This window comes from Ranitomeya variabilis, chromosome 2, assembly GCF_051348905.1.
Source record: "Ranitomeya variabilis isolate aRanVar5 chromosome 2, aRanVar5.hap1, whole genome shotgun sequence".
Taxonomy (NCBI): domain Eukaryota; kingdom Metazoa; phylum Chordata; class Amphibia; order Anura; family Dendrobatidae; genus Ranitomeya; species Ranitomeya variabilis.
The window spans coordinates 463,866,288-463,887,631 of NC_135233.1; the positions used below are offsets into that span (position 1 = coordinate 463,866,288).

The 21,344-nt window shown below is 45.6% G+C and overlaps 2 protein-coding genes across 2 annotated transcripts in view; both read right to left on the minus strand.

Moving 5' to 3' along the window:
• NXF1 (nuclear RNA export factor 1) overlaps positions 1–21,344 on the minus strand; it is an 88,435-nt gene that overhangs the window by 59,220 nt on the left and 7,871 nt on the right. The gene's annotated exons all lie outside the window — the stretch shown is intronic.
• LOC143808959 (uncharacterized) lies at positions 8,185–14,934 on the minus strand. The gene is made up of 3 exons (XM_077292136.1): positions 13,069–14,934; positions 11,494–12,974; positions 8,185–8,520 (listed from the first exon to the last, which is right to left on the minus strand). The coding sequence occupies exons 1-3, from the start codon at positions 13,736–13,738 to the stop codon at positions 8,185–8,187; spliced, it is 2,487 nt and encodes an 828-aa protein (XP_077148251.1). The 5' UTR covers positions 13,739–14,934.

Genomic DNA, 21,344 nt, shown 5'->3' on the forward strand with positions numbered 1-21,344 from the left:
GTTCCTGTGGGAGAGAAGCTGCTGACAACATGTTATTCCATTCCACTCCCCACCGAAAACATGTGCAGATTAAAGCCTCATTCAAACTTGTACCCATTATAGTCTGAGGCTGATTCCATTTATTATATTTTTTTTTGCAGATTAACGAGTCAGGCGCTGCGACGTACCCCCAGCCAGAAATCTTACTACAGTCCCCAACTGGAGTGAGAATTCAGGCGTAGGTAACGCCACAGCTCGTCATGTATTAGACGGGTTGAGGCTACACCCCCCGCTCTGCTCATTTTAGGGTATGTGCAGACATTCAGTATTAGGCAGCGCTTTGGACGCAGCACATGTCCGCTGCGTCCAAAACGCTGCTGACTATTGAAAGGAGGCAACTCCACATGTGTTCATTGCACAGTGCGGAATCACGGTGTCCAATACATTGGACGGGTGAAATCTATCTTGCGGAAACTCGTGTCTCCGCAAGATAATTGGACCTGCTGCAGTCTGTAAAGATATGCCACATGTCCGGCTCCGCATAGTGGACGTGGGATTTTTTCAAATCCCATCCACTATGCTGTAACATCTGGAAGCTGCGGGTTGGATGCTGCGGATGTACACAGCCTCCAACCCACAGACTTTACTGACTGTGGGAACATACCCTTAGCAGAACTGGGAGAAACTATCCATATATTGCAAAATTTTGCACAACCCCAAGTTGAAAAAAATGTGTGATTTTTTCTAAGCAATTTATGTCAGAATTCTGACCCAAAATTGATGATAATCTGATCTAGTAACTTAAAGAATATGGACCGATATCCAAGTACAAGAAAAACTGAAGTCTGAGACCTTTAGTTGTATGGGCACCCTTTGAAAGGACTGAAGTCGCAGATATCTAAATCTAAAATCACTACAATGGTAAAAAGTTCTTGTGAATCGGTAGATATTTAGATAAGCAACATCTACAATCATAAGCGTCTCTCATTATGGTTGAGTCATGGATGGATGGGGTGGACGATCTAGAACCAGTAATGTGCAGCTAGGTGTAATGAGCACTGACTCAGCTGCCGGGCTTTATCGGTAAGTAGGCTACGTTACATAAACGGGTTTACTAATACTTATAATGCGCACAGCAGCTTATATACACGAGGATCTGTATGCTGGCACAAATTAATCACTTCTGGACTAGCTGGCTTCTCACCCTGCCACGGTCAGGCCAGATAGAACAGTTTTCTTATGCAAATTCTAACAGACCCATCATTATATTGCCAGAGTACACTAATAATGGGTGTCATGTTTCAAGGATGACTACAGCTTACATCTGCCTACACAGTATAATTGTATTGGCATTGCACAGGCATGTCCTGTTGGCCCTATAGAGAACAGTGAAGGTACCTTCACACTAAACGACTTTGCAACGATAACGATAGCGATCCGTGACGTTGCAGCGTCCTGGATAGCGATATCGTTGTGTTTGACATGCAGCAGCGATCTGAATCCCGCTGTGATATCGCTGGTTGTTGCTGAAAGTCCAGAACTTTATTTGGTCGTCAGATCGGCGTGTATCGTCGTGTTTGACAGCAAAAGCAACTATGCCAGCAATGTTTTACAATGGTAACCAGGGTAAATATCGGGTTACTAAGCGCAGGGCCACGCTTAGTAACCCGATACTTACCCTGGTTACCATTGTAAAAGTAAAAAAAAAAAAAAAACACTACATACTCACCCTCTGATGTCTGTCACGTCCCCCGGAGTCCGCGCTGCTGCTCAGAGCTTCCTGCACTGAATGTGTCAGTGCCAGCCGTAAAGCAAAGCACAGCACAGCGGTGACGTCACCGCTGTGCTTTAGGGCCGGCGCTTACACAGTGCAGGGAAGCGGACGCCGGGGGACCCGACAGACACCGGAATGTAAGTATGTAGTGTTTGGTTTTTTTTACATTTACACTGGTAACCAGGGTAAACATCGGGTTACTAAGCGCGGCCCTGCGCTTAGTAACCCGATGTTTACCCTGGTTACTAGGGGACTTCGGCATCGTTGGTCGCTGGAGAGCTGTCTGTGTGACAGCTCTCCAGCGACCACACAGCGACGCTGCAGCGATCGGCATCGTTGTCGATATCGCTGCAGCGTCGCTTAATGTGACGGTACCTTAAGGCTATGTGCACAGGTAGAATGGTCCTCTGCGGATTTTTCCGCAGTGGATTTATCAAATCCGCTGCGGAAAAATCCACAGAGGACCATTCTACGTGTGCACATAGCCTTACTGTTCTCTATAGCGCCAACAGGACATGCCTGTGCAATGCCAAAACAATTATACTGTGTAGGCAGATGCAAGCTGTAGTCATCCTTGAAACATGACACCCATTATTAGTGTACTCTGGGAATATAATGATGGGTCTGTTGCAGTGCAAAAACGCAGCGTTTTTCCTGCGGATTTACAGCGGTTTTAGTGCAGATTTCACTGCGGTTTTACACCTGCGGTTTTCTATTATGGAGCAGGTTTAAAACCGCTGCGGATTCCGCACAAAGAATTGATATGCTGCGGAATGTAAACCGCTGCGTTTCTGCACGTTTTTTTCCCGCAGCATGTGCACTGCGGATTGCGTTTCCCATAGGTTTACATTGTACTGTAAACTCATGGGAAACTGCTGCGGACCCACAGCTGCGGATCCGCAGCAAAATCCGCAGCGTGTGCACATACCCTAAAGTCAACTTTTTCAAGCGGATTTCTCAGTACAAATCTGTTAGACCTGATGAGGCTGGCGTACGCTCAAAAGCGGCTGGTGAGGCTGGCGTACGCTCATCCATTAGTTTTCCGGTAGTACTCACTTCTGCATCGGAGGCAAGTGGTGTTATAACATTATGACCCCACTCTTTCTGCAACTTGTGCACGAGCGGCTGGTAACACGTTACGTGTCTTAGGGCTCATTTCCACATGCGAGACATACGTCCATGTCTCGCAGGTTAAAACCCTCTTCTGGCGCCGGCACTTGGGAGCGGAGCGTGCAGCTCCATGTGTTGCTGTGCGGCCGCATGCTCCGCTCTGGAGTGCCGGCGCCAGAAGAGGGTTTTAACCTGTGATACCCGGACGTATGTCTTGCATGTGGAAATGAGCCCTTATTCTAACAAAACAGTGATTTTGTCTCACCAGCTTATAGACTTGTAACGTCTTGAGCACTGGTAACCACCGATGAGACGGTAAGCAGCAGTAAAGATCCCCTTTAACAGAGCAATAAATGTTTGATAAGATCGCAGCCAAATCTCTGACTTAAAGGGACTGTCCAGACTTGGGGCACCAGTCTGCAGTCGCGCTATGTGAATGCAGACACACTGAAGAATCTCTGGTACTGAGAGCAAGGGGTCATGTGATTTGCATAGTTCCAGACAGTCCAACTAGATGTGCCCACCCTCGCTCAATTCACTTTCATTGAGCAAGGCAGTGCATGCCTAGTTTATCACATGACTGCATGCATGCAAAGCACATACTTTCCCAAATTATTAAAAATATTCACCATATACAGCATTGTACTACTGTACCCAAATTATATATTTTAGAAGTCGGAATCTGTCCATTTTATACTGACTCCAACTCTGCCAAAATGGACACCGACTCCACAGTCCTGAAGTGAACGCATGCATGCGATTTGCATACTTGCAGTCACTCGCCAACTAGACACATTTGGCTTCTCTCAATCGAAGTGAATTGAGAGAAGCTGGATGAGGCTATTTGGCAAGTAACTGCAAGTATGCAAATCGCATCCATGCATTCACATTATCTCCTGCTCACACCGTCAATACTGAGGACTGATGACGGAGTACAGCGCAGGTTGTTTTTGATTCAGCAGACTGTAGTCACAGAGTCACTGCAAACTTTGCTCTCAAGCCTGGACAACCCCTTAACCCCTTTCTGTCATTAGACGTACTATTCCGTCCATGTGGGGTGGGCCCTACTTCCCAAGGACGGAATAGTACGTCATACGCGATCGGCCGCGCTCACGGGGGGAGCGCGGCCGATCGCGGCCGGGTGTCGGCTGCATATCGCAGCTGACATCCGGCACTATGTGCCAGGAGCGGTCACGGACCGCCCCCGGCACATTAACCCCCGGCACACCGCGATCAAACATGATCGCGATGTGCCGGCGGTGCAGGGAAGCATCGCGCAGGGAGGGGGCTCCTTGCGGGCTTCCCTGAGCCCCCCGCAGCAACGCGATGTGATCGCGTTGCTGCGAGGGTCTTACCTCCCTCCCTGCCTGCTCCAGACCCGGATCCAAGATGGCCGCGGATCCGGGTCCTGCAGGGAGGGAGGTGGCTTCACAGAAGCCTGCTCAGAGCAGGCACTGTGAAGCAGCCTGCACTTCTCGCAGATCGGTGATCTGTCAGAGTGCTATGCAAACTGACAGATCACCGATCTGTATTGTCCCCCCCTGGGGCAAAGTAAAAAAGTAAAAAAAAAAATTTCCAAATGTGTAAAAAAAAATAAAAAAAAATATTCCAAAATAATGAAAAAAAAAAAAAAAATATTATTCCCATAAATACATTTCTTTATCTAAATAAAATAAAAAAAACAATAAAAGTACACATATTTAGTATCGCCGCGTCCGTAACGACCCGACCTATAAAACTGGCCCACTAGTTAACCCCTTCAGTAAACACCGTAAGAAAAAAAAAAAAAAAACGAGGCAAAAAACAACGCTTTATTATCATACCGCCGAACAAAAAGTGGAATAACACGCGATCAAAAAGACTGATATAAATAACCATGGTACCGCTGAAAACGTCATCTTGTCCCGCAAAAAACGAGCCGCCATACAGCATCATCAGCAAAAAAATAAAAAAGTTATAGTCCTGAGAATAAAGCGATACCAAAATAATTATTTTTTCTATAAAATAGTTTTTATCGTATAAAAGCGCCAAAACATAAAAAAATGATAGAAATGAGATATCGCTGTAATCGTACTGACCCGACGAATAAAACTGCTTTATCAATTTTACCAAACGCGGAACGGTATAAACGCCTCCCCAAAAAGAAATTCATGAATAGCTGGTTTTTGATCACTCTGCCTCACAAAAATCGGAATAAAAAGCGATCAAAAAATGTCACGTGTCCGAAAATGTTACCAATAAAAACGTCAACGCATCCCGCAAAAAACAAGTTCTCACATGACTCTGTGGACTCAAATATGGAAAAATTACAGCTCTCAAAATGTGGTAACGCAAAAAATATTTTTTGCAATGAAAAGCGTCTTTCAGTGTGTGACGGCTGCCAATCATAAAAATCCGCTAAAAAACCCGCTATAAAAGTAAATCAAACCCCCCTTCATCACCCCCTTAGTTAGGGAAAAACAAAAAAAATTAAAAAATGTATTTATTTCCATTTTCCCATTAGGGTTAGGGTTAGGGCTAGAGTTAGGACTAGAGTTAGGGCTAGGGTTATTGCTAGGGTTAGGGCTAGGGTTGGGGCTAGGATTGGGGCTACAGTTAGGGTTGGGGCTAAAGATAGGGTTAGGGTTTGGATTACATTTACGGTTGGGAATAGGGTTGGGTGTGTCTGGGTTAGAGGAGTGGTTAGGGTTACTGTTGGGATTAGGGTAAGGGGTGTGTTTGGATTAGGGTTTCAGTTATAATTGGGGGGTTTCCACTGTTCGGGCACATCAGGGGCTTTCCAAACGGGATATGGCATCCGATCTGAATTCCAGCCAATTCTGCGTTGAAAAAGGAAAACCGTGCTCCTTCCCTTCCGAGCTCTCCCGTGTGCCCAAACAGGGGTTTACCCCAACATATGGGGTATCAGCGTACTCAGGACAAATTGGACATCATCTTTTGGGGTCCAATTTCTCCTGCTACCCTTAGGAAAATACAAAACTGGGGGCCAAAAAATAAGTTTTGTGGGGGAAAAAAAAGATTTTTTATTTTCACGGCTCTGCGTTGTAAACTGTAGTGAAACACTTGGGGGTTCAAAGTTCTCACAACACATCTAGATAAGTTCCTTGGGGGGTCTAATTTCCGATATGGGGTCACTTGTGGGGGGTTTGTACTGTTTGCGTACATCAGGGGCTCTGCAAATGCAACGTGACGCCTGCAGACCAATCCATTTAAGTCTGCATTCCAAATGGCGCTCCTTCCCTTCCGAGCTCTGTCATGCGCCCAAACAGTGGTTCCCCCCCACATATGGGGTATCAGCATACTCAGGACAAATTAGACAACAACTGTTTGGGTTCAATTTATCCTGATACCCTTGTGAAAATACAAAACTGGGGGCTAAAAAAATCATTTTTGTGAAAAAAAAAAAGAATTTTTATTTTCACGGCTCTGCGTTATAAACTGTAGTGAAACACTTGGGGGTTCAAAGTTCTCACAACACATCTAGATAAGTTCCTTGGGGGGTCTAGTTTCCAATATGGGGTCACTTGTGGGGGTTTTGTACTGTTTGGGTACATCAGGGGCTCTGCAAATGCAACGTGACGCCTGCAGACCAATCCATTTAAGTCTGCATTCCAAATGGCGCTCCTTCCCTTCCGAGCTCTGTCATGCGCCCAAACAGTGGTTCCCCCCCACATATCGGGTATCAGCATACTCAGGACAAATTGGACAACAAATTTTGAGGTCCAATTTATCCTGTTACCCTTGTGAAAATACAAAACTGGGGGCTAAAAAATCATTTTTGTGAAAAAAAAAAAAGAATTTTTTTTCACGGCTCTGCGTTATAAACTGTAGTGAAACACTTGGGGGTTCAAAGCTCTCAAAACACATCTAGATAAGTTCCTTAGGGGGTCTACTTTCCAAAATGGTGTCACTTGTGGGGTTTTTTAATGTTTAGGCACATCAGGGGCTCTGCAAACGCAACATGGCATCCCATCTTAATTCCAGTCAATTTTGCATTGAAAAGTAAAATAGCGCTCCTTCCCTTCCGAGCTCTGCTATGCGCCCAAACAGTGGTTTACCCCCACATATGGGGTATCGTCGTACTCAGGACAAATTGCACAACAATTTTTGGGGTCCAATTTCTTCTCTTACCCTTGGGAAAATAAAAAATTGGGGGCGAAAAGATCATTTTTGTGAAAAAATATGATTTTTTATTTTTACGGCTCTGCATTATAAACTTCTGTGAAGCACTTGTTGGGTCAAAGTGCTCACCACACATCTAGATAAGTTCCTTAGGGGGTCTACTTTCCAAAATGGTGTCACTTGTGGGGGGTTTCAATGTTTAGGCACATCAGGGGCTCTCCAAATGCAACATGGCGTCCCATCTCAATTCCAGTCAATTTTGCATTGAAAAGTCAAATGGCGTTCCTTTCCTTCCGAGCTCTGCCATGCGCCCAAACAGTGGATTACCCCCACATATGGGGTATCAGCATACTCAGGACAAATTGTACAACAAATTTTGGGGTCTATTTTCTCCTGTTACCCTTGGTAAAATAAAACAAAAATGGATCTGAAATAAATTTTGTGTGAAAAAATGTTAAATGTTCATTTTTATTTAAACATTCCAAAAATTCCTGTGAAACACCTGAAGGGTTAATAAACTTCTTGAAAGTGGTTTTGAGTACCTTGAGGGGTGCAGTTTTTAGAATGGTGTCACACTTGGGTATTTTCTATCATATAGACCCCTCAAAATGACTTCAAATGAGATGTGGTCCCTAAAAAAAAAATGGTGTTGTAAAAATGAGAAATTGCTGGTCAACTTTTAACCCTTATAACTCCGTCACAAAAAAAAATTTTGGTTCCAAAATTGTGCTGATGTAAAGTAGACATGTGGGAAATGTTACTTATTAAGTATTTTGCGTGACATATGTCTGTGATTTAAGGGCATAAAAATTAAAAGTTGGAAAATTGCGAAATTTTCAAAATTTTCGCCAAATATTCGTTTTTTTCACAAATAAACGCAACTTATATCGAAGAAATTTTACCACTATCATGAAGTACAATATGTCACGAGAAAACAATGTCAGAATCGCCAAGATCCGTTGAAGCGTTCCAGAGTTATAACCTCATAAAGGGACAGTGGTCAGAATTGTAAAAATTGGCCCGGTCATTAACGTGCAAACCACCCTTGGGGGTGAAGGGGTTAAAGGCTGGTTTCATATGTTTGTGAAACAAACATCATGATCGGATCAGAAACCCCAGCCTGACCACTGGGTCTCCTGGCTTCAGCAAAGTGCTGCAGATAAATTTGAATCAGTTATCGCAGGTCAGGAGACAGGTCTTCAGTTCCAAGAAAGTTCTGTAGCAACTATGCCATTAGCTGCCACCCCAAACATCTGGTTGCTAGGGCCAACAGAAAGCACCATTAATAAACTGTTAGTGATACACTGCCTGTATGCCACCAAACGTATAAGATAGTTGTTGGCCAAAAGATGGTTCAGGACAGTCATCTCTCCCATCTGCCCGAACACCGAAGAAATGGCTTGGCCAAGTGCTCCTGTGCTCTCTACGAGAGCGAGACTGCAAGACTCCTTTGGAAAAAGTTCACCTCTTAAAAAAAAATAAAAATCATCAAATGGAAATCCAATGTGCCAGATTCTTCGCTCCCCCATCATCATCTGTCAGGGAAGAGAGTCGGGAAGCCCATACACATTACACTGTTGGCTGACTATGGTCTAATGTGTATGTACGTCTTGAGGGGTTGTCCGAACCAAATCGATGAGTCTGCAGTCAGTCACTTTGTGTGACTATGAATCCCCCCCGATGCAGGCACTGAGCGCTGCAGGGATTCGCCAGTTTCTGAGCCGGGACCAGAGCGTATGTATGAGTTATACATACACCCAGCAAGTGGATAGGGTCATACATTTGTATGGAGAAAGGCTGCACCCTCTAGTCAGCCATGCCCACTGGACGGCCCTGACCACTGACTAGGAGTATGTATAACTCAAACATTCCCTCCAGTCTTGGGTCAGAAACCGACAAATCCCAGTAGTGCACTGTGTATGCATATGTGGGGATTCATAAGTCTGCAGTCACACAGAGTGACTGAAGACTTATTGATTTGGACTGGCCAACTCATTTAAGCCATGACTCAAAGCCGCAAACCACATTACCACAAATTTGAATACTAGACCTTAGGACCATCCTAATTGGGCACTTTGGAATTGGTGGTATGGCTTTTACGTTTTTTTTTTAATCAAAAAGAGCTACCGGTAACGGGATTTCTCAGGACCCATGACAGCACCACAGAGAGGGGGGGAGCTGCCCTTCAGGGACAGGAAACCTACAGATAAAAAGGGTGGTACCTCTCCCTCACATCATTTGGTTTATAGAGCATAGGTGGACCTCCAGGTTATTGCCAAAAAATAAACATTTTAACCATAATACTAATAAGCAGCACCTGCGCTCCCCCCACACACACCCTGAAAGACCTCCTCGGTCCCAGCGGTGGCGACTTCAGGACACCGCACCAGCCGTAGCAAGGGAACCCCATTGCCTGTACCGGTCTGGCCAGGCCTGGACACCGTCTATTCTTCAGGTACGCCATACTGATAGTTCCCTATCAGGGACAGGAAACCAACTGATGAGAGGGATAGGTACCGCCCTTTTTATCTGTAGGTTTCCTGTCCCTGAGAGGCAGATTCCCTCTCTCCGTGGTGCTGTGATGGGGGAAGGAGAATAGCCGGATTACTTACGGTAATGCTCTTTTAATGAGTCCATGACAGCACCCACTGGAGAGATAGGGATCCGCCCCGAGGAACAGGAAACCTACAGAGACATAAAAGGGGGCGGTCCCCCTCTCCTCCTCAGTTTAATTTCAGAGTACCCGGAGGACCGCCAGTGTTAGTCAATCATCACAATGTATCATCAGAATATAAACTTCATAGAAGTAATTACATTGGCTTTTATTAGGGAGGGATGTGACTGGGTGCTGTCATGGACTCATTAAAAGAGCATTACCGTAAGTAATCCGGCTATTTACCCTTCGCCATGACAGCACCCACTGGAGAGATTTCCAGAGACCAACACCTAGGGGGGGACCACCGTGCTGAGGATAGTCCTGCCAAAGTGTAGGTCAGAGTCAGAAGACAGGTCGAGCCGGTAGTGATTATAGAAAGTGGAAGGAGCCAACCAAGTTGCAGCCTTACATATATCTTCGATTGGCACGTTCCCTTTTTCGGCCCAGGAAGAAGCCATGGCTCTGGTGGAATGTGCTTTGATGCCCTCCGGAGGTTCTTCATTTTTCATGGAATAGGCCAACCGGATAGCGTCTCTTATCCACCTGGATAATGTTGCTCTTGTGACTCCATATCCTTTCTTTTTGCCCTGGAAGGATATGAACAGAGCCCTACTCTGCCTCCAACTACTAGTTTTCTCAATATATTGCAAAACTACTCTCCTGACGTCTAGAGTATGGAATTTTTGTTCTTCAGGAGTAGAGGGGTCTTTAAAGAAAGTAGGAAGATGTATCTCCTGTGACCTGTGGAACTTCCCTGCTACCTTAGGAAGGTATAGGGGGTCCGGTTTTAAGATTAGTCTGTCATGAAATGTGAGAAGGTAAGGTTGATCTATCGACAAGGCCTGAATGTCGCTGACTCTTCTAGCCGATGTTAAGGCTACTAAGAAGGCTGTTTTTAACGACAAGTGTTTTAAAGATGCTGTGTCTATAGGCTCAAACGGAGATTCTGTTAGAGAGTCTAAGACTAGATTTAGATCCCACGGAGCTACTCTAGGTATGTGGATAGGAGTAACTCGTTCACAGGCCGTGATGAAGCGGGATACCCATTTATTACCAGCAATATTATGGCCATAGAGGGCACCCAGAGCGGACACCTGGACCTTTAGTGTGTTAACTGACAGACCTAACTCTTTCCCTTTCTGCAGAAATTCTAGTATAGATTTTATTGGGACTTCAGAGGGGTTTGAACTAGTATGGAACTGAAGAAACTTCTTCCATACTTTGGTGTAAATTTTTGTTGTAGATGGTTTCCTGCTAAGCAGGAGTGTATCAATTAGGCCTTTTGAAAACCCCCTGGAATTTAATATCTGCCTTTCAAATTCCAGGCCGTCAGGTGGAGGCTGTCCACCTGAGGGTGGAAGAAAGGTCCCTGGGAGAGAAGGTTTGGGATTGAGGGAAGGACCCAAGGATCCGTCACCGACATCGACCGCAGGCACGAGAACCATGGTCTCTTGGGCCAGAATGGCGCTATTAGTATTATCCTGGCCTGCTCTTCCCTGATTTTCCGTATTACTTGTGGAAGCAGAATTATCGGAGGGAAAGCATACGCCAGCTTGAATTGCCATGGTGTTTGAAGAGCATCTAGAATGTCCGGGTGATCTGCACGGGACCGAGATGCGAATTTGTGGACTTGTTTGTTTTGTTTTGTAGCGAACAGGTCTATTTGGGGTTTGCCCCATAACAATGTTATCTTGTGGAAAATGTGAGGATTGAGACACCATTCTCCTTGATGAAGAGTGTGTCGACTTAGGAAGTCCGCTTGTTGATTGTCCTCTCCTTTGATGTGGACTGCCGAGAGGGACAACAGATGCTTTTCGGCCAGGATTAAGGTACTGTTTGCGGAAGACATTACATTTGCGTCTGATCTTGTGCCGCCTTGTTTGTTTAAATACGCCACTGTCGTAGTGTTGTCTGAACAGATTCGGACGTGGCTTCCTCGTAGCTGTGGGAGAAATTGACGCAGTGCATAGTTTACCGCATTCAATTCTTTTAGGTTTGATGAATATAAATCCTCATTCTTATCCCAGGTTCCCTGGCAGAATCTATCTCCCATGTGTGCGCCCCACCCGTGGGGACTAGCGTCCGTAGTTATCGTGTGGGATGGTGATATTACCCAAGGGACACCCCCCGCTAGGTTGTCTTTATTTAGCCACCATTCTAAGGAGGATAAGACTTTCTCAGATAAAGTTATTTTCGATTCAAGATGCCCCAGAAATTTTCTCTGTTCCCGAAGTATCTGATGTTGTAATGTTCGGGTATGAAGTTGTGCCCACTGAACGGCTGGAGTACAGGAGGAGAGGGATCCTAGCAAGGACATTCCTGCTCTCAGGGACATTTGAGGTTTGTGAATGGCCGCCACAACTTTACCCTCTATAAGAGATATTTTTTCTTGGGGAAGTAGACATTTTTGCTTTATGGAATCTAGACTAAATCCCAAAAATGTCTGAAGAGAAAGTGGGGTGAGTCTGGATTTTTTATAGTTGACGATCCAGCCCAGGCTTTCTAAGGACGAGACAGTGTCAGCTAATCGTTCCGCACACTGAAGGGATGAATTTCCTACAACTAAAAAATCATCTAAGTAGGGAATGATTAATGTGTCTCTCTGGCGAAGGTAGGCCATTACTTCTAACATTACCTTCGTGAAGATCCTGGGTGCCGTGGAGAGACCGAAGGGCATGGCTGTATACTGGAAATGATGAATCTCCCCCTCAAGAGTTACTGCCACTCTTAAGTATTTTTGATACCTACTATGGATAGGGAGATGGTAGTAGGCATCTTTTAAATCAATGCCGCCCATTCTACAATTTGGAAAAAGGAGCTTAATGGCCGATCTAATAGACTCCATTTTAAACGTATAATTTTTAATAAACGTATTGAGTTTTTTAAGATTTATAATTGTTCGAAATGAACCATCGGGTTTAGGGATTAAAAATAACGGAGAGTAGAACCCTTTACCCTCTTGTCCCTTTGGCACCCTAACTAAAACATTTTTAACTATAAGACTTCTAATTTCCAGTTCAAGGGCCTTCTGTTGCACTGGTGAGGAAAGGGCTGTTAAAATAAAGGAATCATGGGGAATTTGGAGGAATTCTATTTTCATTCCTTCCTTAATAATATTTAGCACCCAGGAACTTGACGTGATTTTTCGCCATTGGGGAAAGAAAAATTTTAACCTGCCCCCTACTGGGGTGTCTGGTGTTTCAGAATTTATTGTCTCTACGGAAGGGGGGGCCTTTGAACATAGTGCCACCCTGTTTTCCCTCTCTTGTGGCCCATCGTGACGATCTTTCATTTTGTGTTCTTTTCCCGAACGGCCTCTTCCTAAAGGTCTTCCTATAGAAAGGAATTGAGGGGTCAGGGAAGGCTTTTTTCCTCTCTTTTGCTTTCTTGAGGATCTCGTCTAATGCTTTCCCAAACAAAAACTCACCCTCACACGGAATAGCGCAGATCTTAGCCTTTGACTGCGTATCCCCCTGCCAGCTCTTCATCCATAACGCACGTCTGGCATTATTAATTAGACCGGCCGACCTTGCTGCAAGGCGAAGAGAGTCAGCTGAAGCATCGGCCATGAATGCTGCTGCACCTCTAATTAGTGGTATCGCATCCCGCAATTTTTGTCTGGAGACCCCCTGTTCGATTTGTTGATCCAGCTGATCAATCCACACAAGCATGGATCTAGCTGTGCACGTGCTGGCAATTGATGGCTTAAATATGCCCGTGGAAGCCTCCCATGATCGTTTCAGTGACGACTCTGCCTTCCGATCTAGAGGATCAGAAAGTAGGCCCGCATCCTCGACTGGTAGGGCTGACTGTTTTGAGGTGGAGGCGACTGCAGCGTCCACCTTAGGGATTTTAGTCCATGAAATTAACTCCTCATCATTAAAGGGGTACTTCCTTTTGGAGGCTGACGGGAGAAAACCTCTCTGGTCCTGTTTCTCCCACTCCCTCTTTATCAGAGCCTTAACCGCAGGAATTACTGGGAATGCTCTTCTCTTCCTCTCCGCCAACCCTGCAAACATGATGTCTTGTGCAGTTTGGTCGTCTTTTGTATCCTCACAACCTATAGTATTCCTGATGGACTTTACTAGGTTGTCCATCCCATCAAGAGGAAAACAAGCTCGACCCTCAATGTCGGAATGTGTTGAGGAAGAGGATGACGCCTGCGAGGAGTCTGAGTGGATAACGCCTTCCTCCTCGGACTCAGAGCTGGATATAGCCTTTTCTTTCCCGGATTTTTTAGGGGGGGGGTACTGGCTTGTGAGATGGCCTGTAATTCCTCTCTAATTATGGCCCGTATATCTGTGACCGACATGGATGGACTCTGCATTGTTTCCGCCATACACTGATTGCAGAGTTTTTTGGGGTGGGAATCTGGGAGAGGCTCGTCACATAACGCACATTGCTTGTGCTTAGATTTCTGTCTCTTTTTGGCCTGGGAGAAGAAGACATTTGTGGAAAAGGGTGTCAGCTTTATAGGCAGAGGGGAAATCACACTCACCCAGTGAAGCTGTACGGTACCGAAATAGGAGGCTGCGACTTTCTGGATCTTGAATCCTTGGTCTCACTCCTGTGGCTGGCATCTGAGGACCTTCTGCTGGCTGGCTCACCTGCTGGGTCCACAGTCTTGCCTGGGGACGACATGTTGCATCGCCTGTGCGTTGCAACTTCCCCCTTTTTATAGGCCAAGATCCGGTGTTTTTTTTTTTTTTTTTTTTTTCTTTCCCCACAGCGGTGTACTGCGCATGCGCGAAACCGCGCTTTCCCTCACCGCTGTGTGGGTGACCCGGAAGTGCTCACCGGCCCCGGGGCAGTATGGGGATGTTTTCCCCCACCGCTACCACACACGCGCGGCCGCCATCTTTGTCCGGCCTGCGCTATGGAGCGGTGTGCCGGCTGCCGCTGCAGCTGTGCCTCAGAACTCGGACCTCATACCTGGCGGTCCGCGTTTGGAGCTCCTTTTAGGGCCGCACATCTGCCGCAAAGCCTGTGGAATCGAGCAGCCTCCCGGACCATGCGTTCCATATGCCGGCCAGACGAGGGGGGAGCCGTCTAGCGGAATCTCCCCCGACGCTGCTTCTGGACTGCATCCCCTGCCGTTCTCACGGACACCGCACAGGCGGATGCGTCTAGCCCAGGTATGCCTGTAGTATCGAAGAATCCAGAGATCCTGTCCCCTGGGAACAGGAAACCTAAACTGAGGAGGAGAGGGGGACCGCCCCCTTTTATGTCTCTGTAGGTTTCCTGTTCCTCGGGGCGGATCCCTATCTCTCCAGTGGGTGCTGTCATGGCGAAGGGTAAAACAGTGTTTACGAACTACTCTGCTATTTATATGCACTATTGATTTTTACTTCTAGCAAGGAATATGTTTCTCTCTGACGTTTTCACATTGCCACTAAGGCTACTTTCACACTAGCGTTAACTGCATTACGTTTCAAAACGTCTTTTTTCAGAAAAAACGCATCCAGCAAAACTTTTTGCTGGATGCGTTTTTTTCCCATAGACTTGTATTGGCGACGTATGGCGACGGATTGGCATACGTCGTGTACGTTTTACGACGGATGCGTCGAAATTTGGCGACACGTCGTCTCAAAAAAACGTAGATTGTAACGTTTTTTGTCTCCGCCTAAAAAACGTGTCGCGACGCATCCTGCGGCATACGTCGTTGGCTGCAATGGAAGCCTATGAGCGACGGATGCGTCGGGACACGTCGTACGACGCAATGCAGCGCTGCAATACGTTTTTTTTACACTGAGCATGCTCAGAAGAAGTATTTTGTTGCCAATTGGTCAGACACCCCCAAATCTATATAAACCTGGCCTGGGCCTTGAACCCCACATATGCCAGCAAGACACAGAGAAGCAAAGAAGCCTGCCAGCAAGAGCCAGCCTGCCACAAGACCCCAGCCAAGCACAAGACCCCAGCCAGCCTGTCACAAGACTGCAGCCAGCCTGCCACAAGACTCCAGCCATCCTGCCACAAGACTCCAGCCATCCTGCCACAAGACTCCAGACATCCTGCTACAAGACTCCAGCCACCATAGCCAGTGTGAGTATTGCAATTTTAGTGTGCATCTGTGTGCCTGTGCATTTCTGTGTGTATGAGGTACTACTGACTACAGCAAGAGCTTAAAACCTGAAGAGAACCTGAGGCCTGCCATCGTCCTGCACCAGCCAGTGCCATGCTAGAGTCCAGATCCACCATGATGCCAGCCACTGTGAAGACCTGCTGCTTCAGCCAAAGGATTGTCAGCCTTTTGTATGTGTGTGTGTGTATGCGTCTTCTGATTGGTTTCACCTTTCTGCCTTTGTTGTACATATGTGTATTTGCATAAAGCTATGTGCGTGCATGTGTATGTGTGCATTTTTGGACGGCTGTGTGCTTTTGTACCATGTGCCTGCACCATATTATGCCTTTGCCAATTTTATGCCTGTTCATGTGGGAGGGTATGTGTCCATGTGCAGGATTGCATCAGGATGTGGTCAGGATTTTCCATCAGTATTTGTACGCCAAAACCAGGAGTGGGTGATAAAAGCAAAAGTGTGCCTGTTTTCGTATTATACTTTACCTAATTTTTACACTCCTGGTTTTGGCTTACAAATACTGATGGGAAATCCTGCCCAAATTCTGATGCGATCCTGAATGTGGACACATACCATGCATGTTTTTTGGGTACGTCTTGTTGATGGCATGTGCATTTGTCCATGCTGTATAATTGGTTATTTGCCTTTTTCTGATGTATTGACTGTATAGTGGTCTGTGCAGCATGTGGTTTAAATTTTTTTTTTTTTTTTTTTTTTTTTTTTTAAATCTGATGTGTTTTTTAAAAAAGTCTAGCGGTGTGCAGCTTGTGGTTTGAATGTGTGAGTGTGGGGTTTTTCTATTTAATAAAAGTGTTGAATTTTTTTTTATTACAGTTATAACCATTTGCAGTTGAAGTACTTGTATTTAAAATAAAGAGCATGTCAGCTCCTTGTGATTTTTAAAAAAAAAAGTGCAAAAAAAAAATTATAATAAAATGTCCGTAGTATTATTTCATAAAGGTAAATTTAAAACTGGTGTATGTACCAATGGTTACACATGCAATACAGGGTTGGTTGAGGGCTCATTTTTTTTAATAAAGGTTAACCTGTAAAGTATTTTTTTTTTTTTTTGGGGGGGGGGGGGAGAGGTTATTTATTTTAAATAAAATGTGTCAAATATATTTTTTCATGGTGTTAACATTAAAAAATTTTGTTTTTTGGGACATGGAAATGAATGGTATAACGTGCAACTTTTTGGGGGGGTTTTGGTGTTCACCTGTATGAACATTTCTGACATCATTTTAGTAGGGTGTTTATCATTGAACATTACCTAGTTCAGGGGGTGGTCTAACTATAGATCCATTATACATATCTAATATATAAAGCTGAATGTGTGTGTGTGTGTATGTATGTATGTATGTATGTATGTCCGGGATTGGCATCTGAACCGTAGCAGCTACAGCCACAAAATTTTGCACAGTCACACGTCTGGACCCCGAGAGCGTCATAGGCTATGTTGTGAGGTGAAATTTTAACCCCGCGCTTTCCAATTCACCAAACAATTTTGCCCCTATCTACATAATGGGGAAAAAGTGAAAGGAAAAGTGTTGGAGGCGTCGCAGCTACAGGCACAAAATTTTGCACAGTCACACGTCTGGACCCTGAGAGCGTCAAAGCTATATTGTGAGGTGAAATTTTAACCCCGCGCTTTCCAAGTCACCAAACAATTTTGCCCCTATCTACATAATGGGGAAAAAATGAAAGGAAAAGTGTTGGAGGCAAATTAACAGCTGCCAGATGTGAACAAGGGGGACTTAAAGAATGACAGCGATGGCACCAAAGAGTATATACTGTACAGTTGCTAAGGTGGGGCCCCAACATGGGATAATCACACCACCACGGGGATATGAACACACACACAAAATGCGCCACACACTACCACGTGCTCGAACACATATACCACCCTCAGTGCACATTTCACCACACATACACCAACCTCGCCACATAAAAGTAGAAACACAAAAGTCGCCGCTCAAAACTCGCCACGCGCAAAACTCTCCACATGCAAAACTCGCCACACGTGCAAAACTCGCCACACGCAAAACTTGCACACGCAGAAAAATTGCCACACGCAGAAAAATTGCCACATGCACAAAAGTTGCAACACATGCAAAAGTTGCCTCACACAAAACTTGCACATACTCAAAAGGCACCACACATAAAACTCGCCACGCGCAAAACTCGCCATGCGCAAAACTTGCTGCACACAACTTGCTACACTAACCTGTCACATGCAACTCGACACACAAAAAGTTGCTACACGCATGTCGCCACACAAAACTCATCTCACAAAAGTCCCTACATGCATGTCGCCACACGCAACTCAACACACACAACTTGACACACGAAACTCGCCCTAAAACACACACAAGTCTGGTATCCTTCAAAAATAAAAATCTGATTAATAAGCAGACAAACTACAAGAGCAACAAATGTACCATATAGGAATCCGGCAGCTGTCAGTCACATGACCAGTCTATTATGTGTATGTGTGAGCTAATATATACTGCCAGGGGGTGGGCTTACTGTTGGCTGGGGATTTATCAGGCTGCCATTTTAGCTTACAAATACTGAGGTAAAAATACTGACCAAATAACGTGTGAACGAGGGCTAATACAGGAGGAGATGGCATACAGCTATATACTATATACAGGAGATGACACACAGGTATATACTATTTACAGGGGAGATGACACACAGGTATATACTATATACAGGAGGAGATGACACACAGATATATACTATATACAGGAGAGATGACACACAGGTATATACTATATAGAGGAGGAGATGACATACAGGTACATACTACATATAGGAGGAGATGACATACAGGTATATACTATATACAGGAGGAGATGACACACAGGTATATACTATATACAGGAGCAGATTACCTACAGGTATATAGTATATACAGGAGGAGATGACACAGGTATATGCTATGTATAGGAGGAGATGACATACAGGTATATACTATATACAGGAGATGACACACAGATATATACTATATATAGGTGAGATGACACACAGGTATATACTATATACAGGAGATTACATACAGGTATATCTAATATATAAAGCTGAATGTGTGTATGTATGTATGTGTGTATGTCCGGGATTGGCATCTGTACCGTCGCAGCTACAGCCACAAAATTTTGCACAGTCACACGTCTGGACCCCGAGAGCGTCATAGGCTATGTTGTGAGGTGAAATTTTAACCCCGCGCGTTCCAATTCACCAAACAATTTTGCTCCTATCTACATAATGGGGAAAAAGTGAAGGGAAAAGTGTTGGAGGAAAATTGACAGCTGCCAGATGTGAACAATGAGGACTTAAAGAATGAGAGCGATGGCGACAAAGAGTATATACCGTACAGTTGCTAAGGTGGGGCCCCGACATGGGATACTCACCACACACGGGGATATGAACACAAACACAAAATGCGCCACACACTACCACGTGCTTGAACACATATACCACCCTCAGCACACATTTCACCACACACACACACCAACCTCGCCACATAAAAGTCGAAACACAAAAGTCACCACTCAAAACTCGCTACATGCAAAACTCGCCATATGCAAAACTAGGCTCACGCAAAACTCGCCACACGTGCAAAACTCACCTCATGGAAAACTCACCTCATGCAAAACTTGCACACACAGAAAAATTGCCACATGTACAAAAGTTGCACCACATGCAAAAGTTGCCTCACACAAAACTTGCACATACTCAAAATGCACCACACATAAAACTCGCCACGCGCAAAACTCGCCATGCACAAATCTTGCTGCACACAACTTGCTACACTAACCTGTCACATGCAACTCAACACACAAAATGTTGCTACACGCATGTCGCCACACAAAACTCATCTCACAAAAGTCGCTACATGCATGTCGCCACACGCAACTCAACACACACAACTTGACACATAAAACTCGCCCTAAAACACACACAAGTCTGGTATTGTCCTTCAAAAATAAAAATCTGATTAATAAGCAAACTACAAGAGCAACAAATGTACCATATAGGAAATACGGCAGCTGTCAGTCACATGACCTGTCTATTATGTGTATGTGTGAGCTAATATATACTGCCAGGGGGGAGGGCTTCCTGTTGGCTGGGGATTTATCAGGCTGCCAATAGCAACCAATCACAGCTCAGCTTCTATTTTGCTACAGTTAATTAACCTGAGCTCTGATTGGTTAATATAGGCAACAAAGACATTCTCAGTATAACAAAGCTAATATATGTTGTGAAATGCTTCTATTTGCTTAGTTTTTGCCTTTTAATAATTACATTTCTATCTATTTGTTTTGTGGTTTTTGTGTGCAGAATAAATTTTTGTTAACACATTCTATTTTGCTAACAGCAGTCATTAACCCGGGCGAAGCCGGGTAGTACAGCTAGTAACAGATAAACCAGGACCGCAGCCGCTGCCCACCAGGACACAGCCGCTGCCCACCAGGACCACAGCTAAAGAGCTAGAAGTAAGTTTTGAAGACCCCAATCTGCTACTTCAATGTGTCGAGCAGATTGCAAGTGTGTCTTTAACTTACAGAACCACCAGGACACAGCCGCTGCCCACCAGGACACAGCCGCTGCCCACCAGGACACAGCCACTGCCCACCAGGACACAGCCGCTGCCCACCAGGACACAGCCACTGCCCACCAGGACACAGCCGCTGCCCACCAGGACCACAGCTAAAGAGCTAGAAGTAAGTTTTGAAGACCCCAATCTGCTACTTCAATGTGTCGAGCAGATTGCAAGTGTGTCTTTAACTTACAGAACCACCAGGACACAGCCGCTGCCCACCAGGACACAGCCGCTGCCCACCAGGACACAGCCACTGCCCACCAGGACACAGCCGCTGCCCACCAGGACCACAGCTAAAGAGCTAGAAGTAAGTTTTGAAGACCCCAATCTGCTACTTCAATGTGTCGAGCAGATTGCAAGTGTGTCTTTAACTTACAGAACCACCAGGACACAGCCGCTGCCCACCAGGACACAGCCGCTGCCCACCAGGACACAGCCACTGCCCACCAGGACACAGCCACTGCCCACCAGGACCACAGCTAAAGAGCTAGAAGTAAGTTTTGAAGACCCCAATCTGCTACTTCAATGTGTCGAGCAGATTGCAAGTGTGTCTTTAACTTACAGAACCACCAGGACACAGCCGCTGCCCACCAGGACACAGCCGCTGCCCACCAGGACACAGCCACTGCCCACCAGGACACAGCCGCTGCCCACCAGGACCACAGCTAAAGAGCTAGAAGTAAGTTTTGAAGACCCCAATCTGCTACTTCAATGTGTCGAGCAGATTGCAAGTGTGTCTTTAACTTACAGAACCACCAGGACACAGCCGCTGCCCACCAGGACACAGCCGCTGCCCACCAGGACACAGCCACTGCCCACCAGGACACAGCCGCTGCCCACCAGGACCACAGCTAAAGAGCTAGAAGTAAGTTTTGAAGACCCCAATCTGCTACTTCAATGTGTCGAGCAGATTGCAAGTGTGTCTTTAACTTACAGAACCACCAGGACACAGCCGCTGCCCACCAGGACACAGCCGCTGCCCACCAGGACACAGCCACTGCCCACCAGGACACAGCC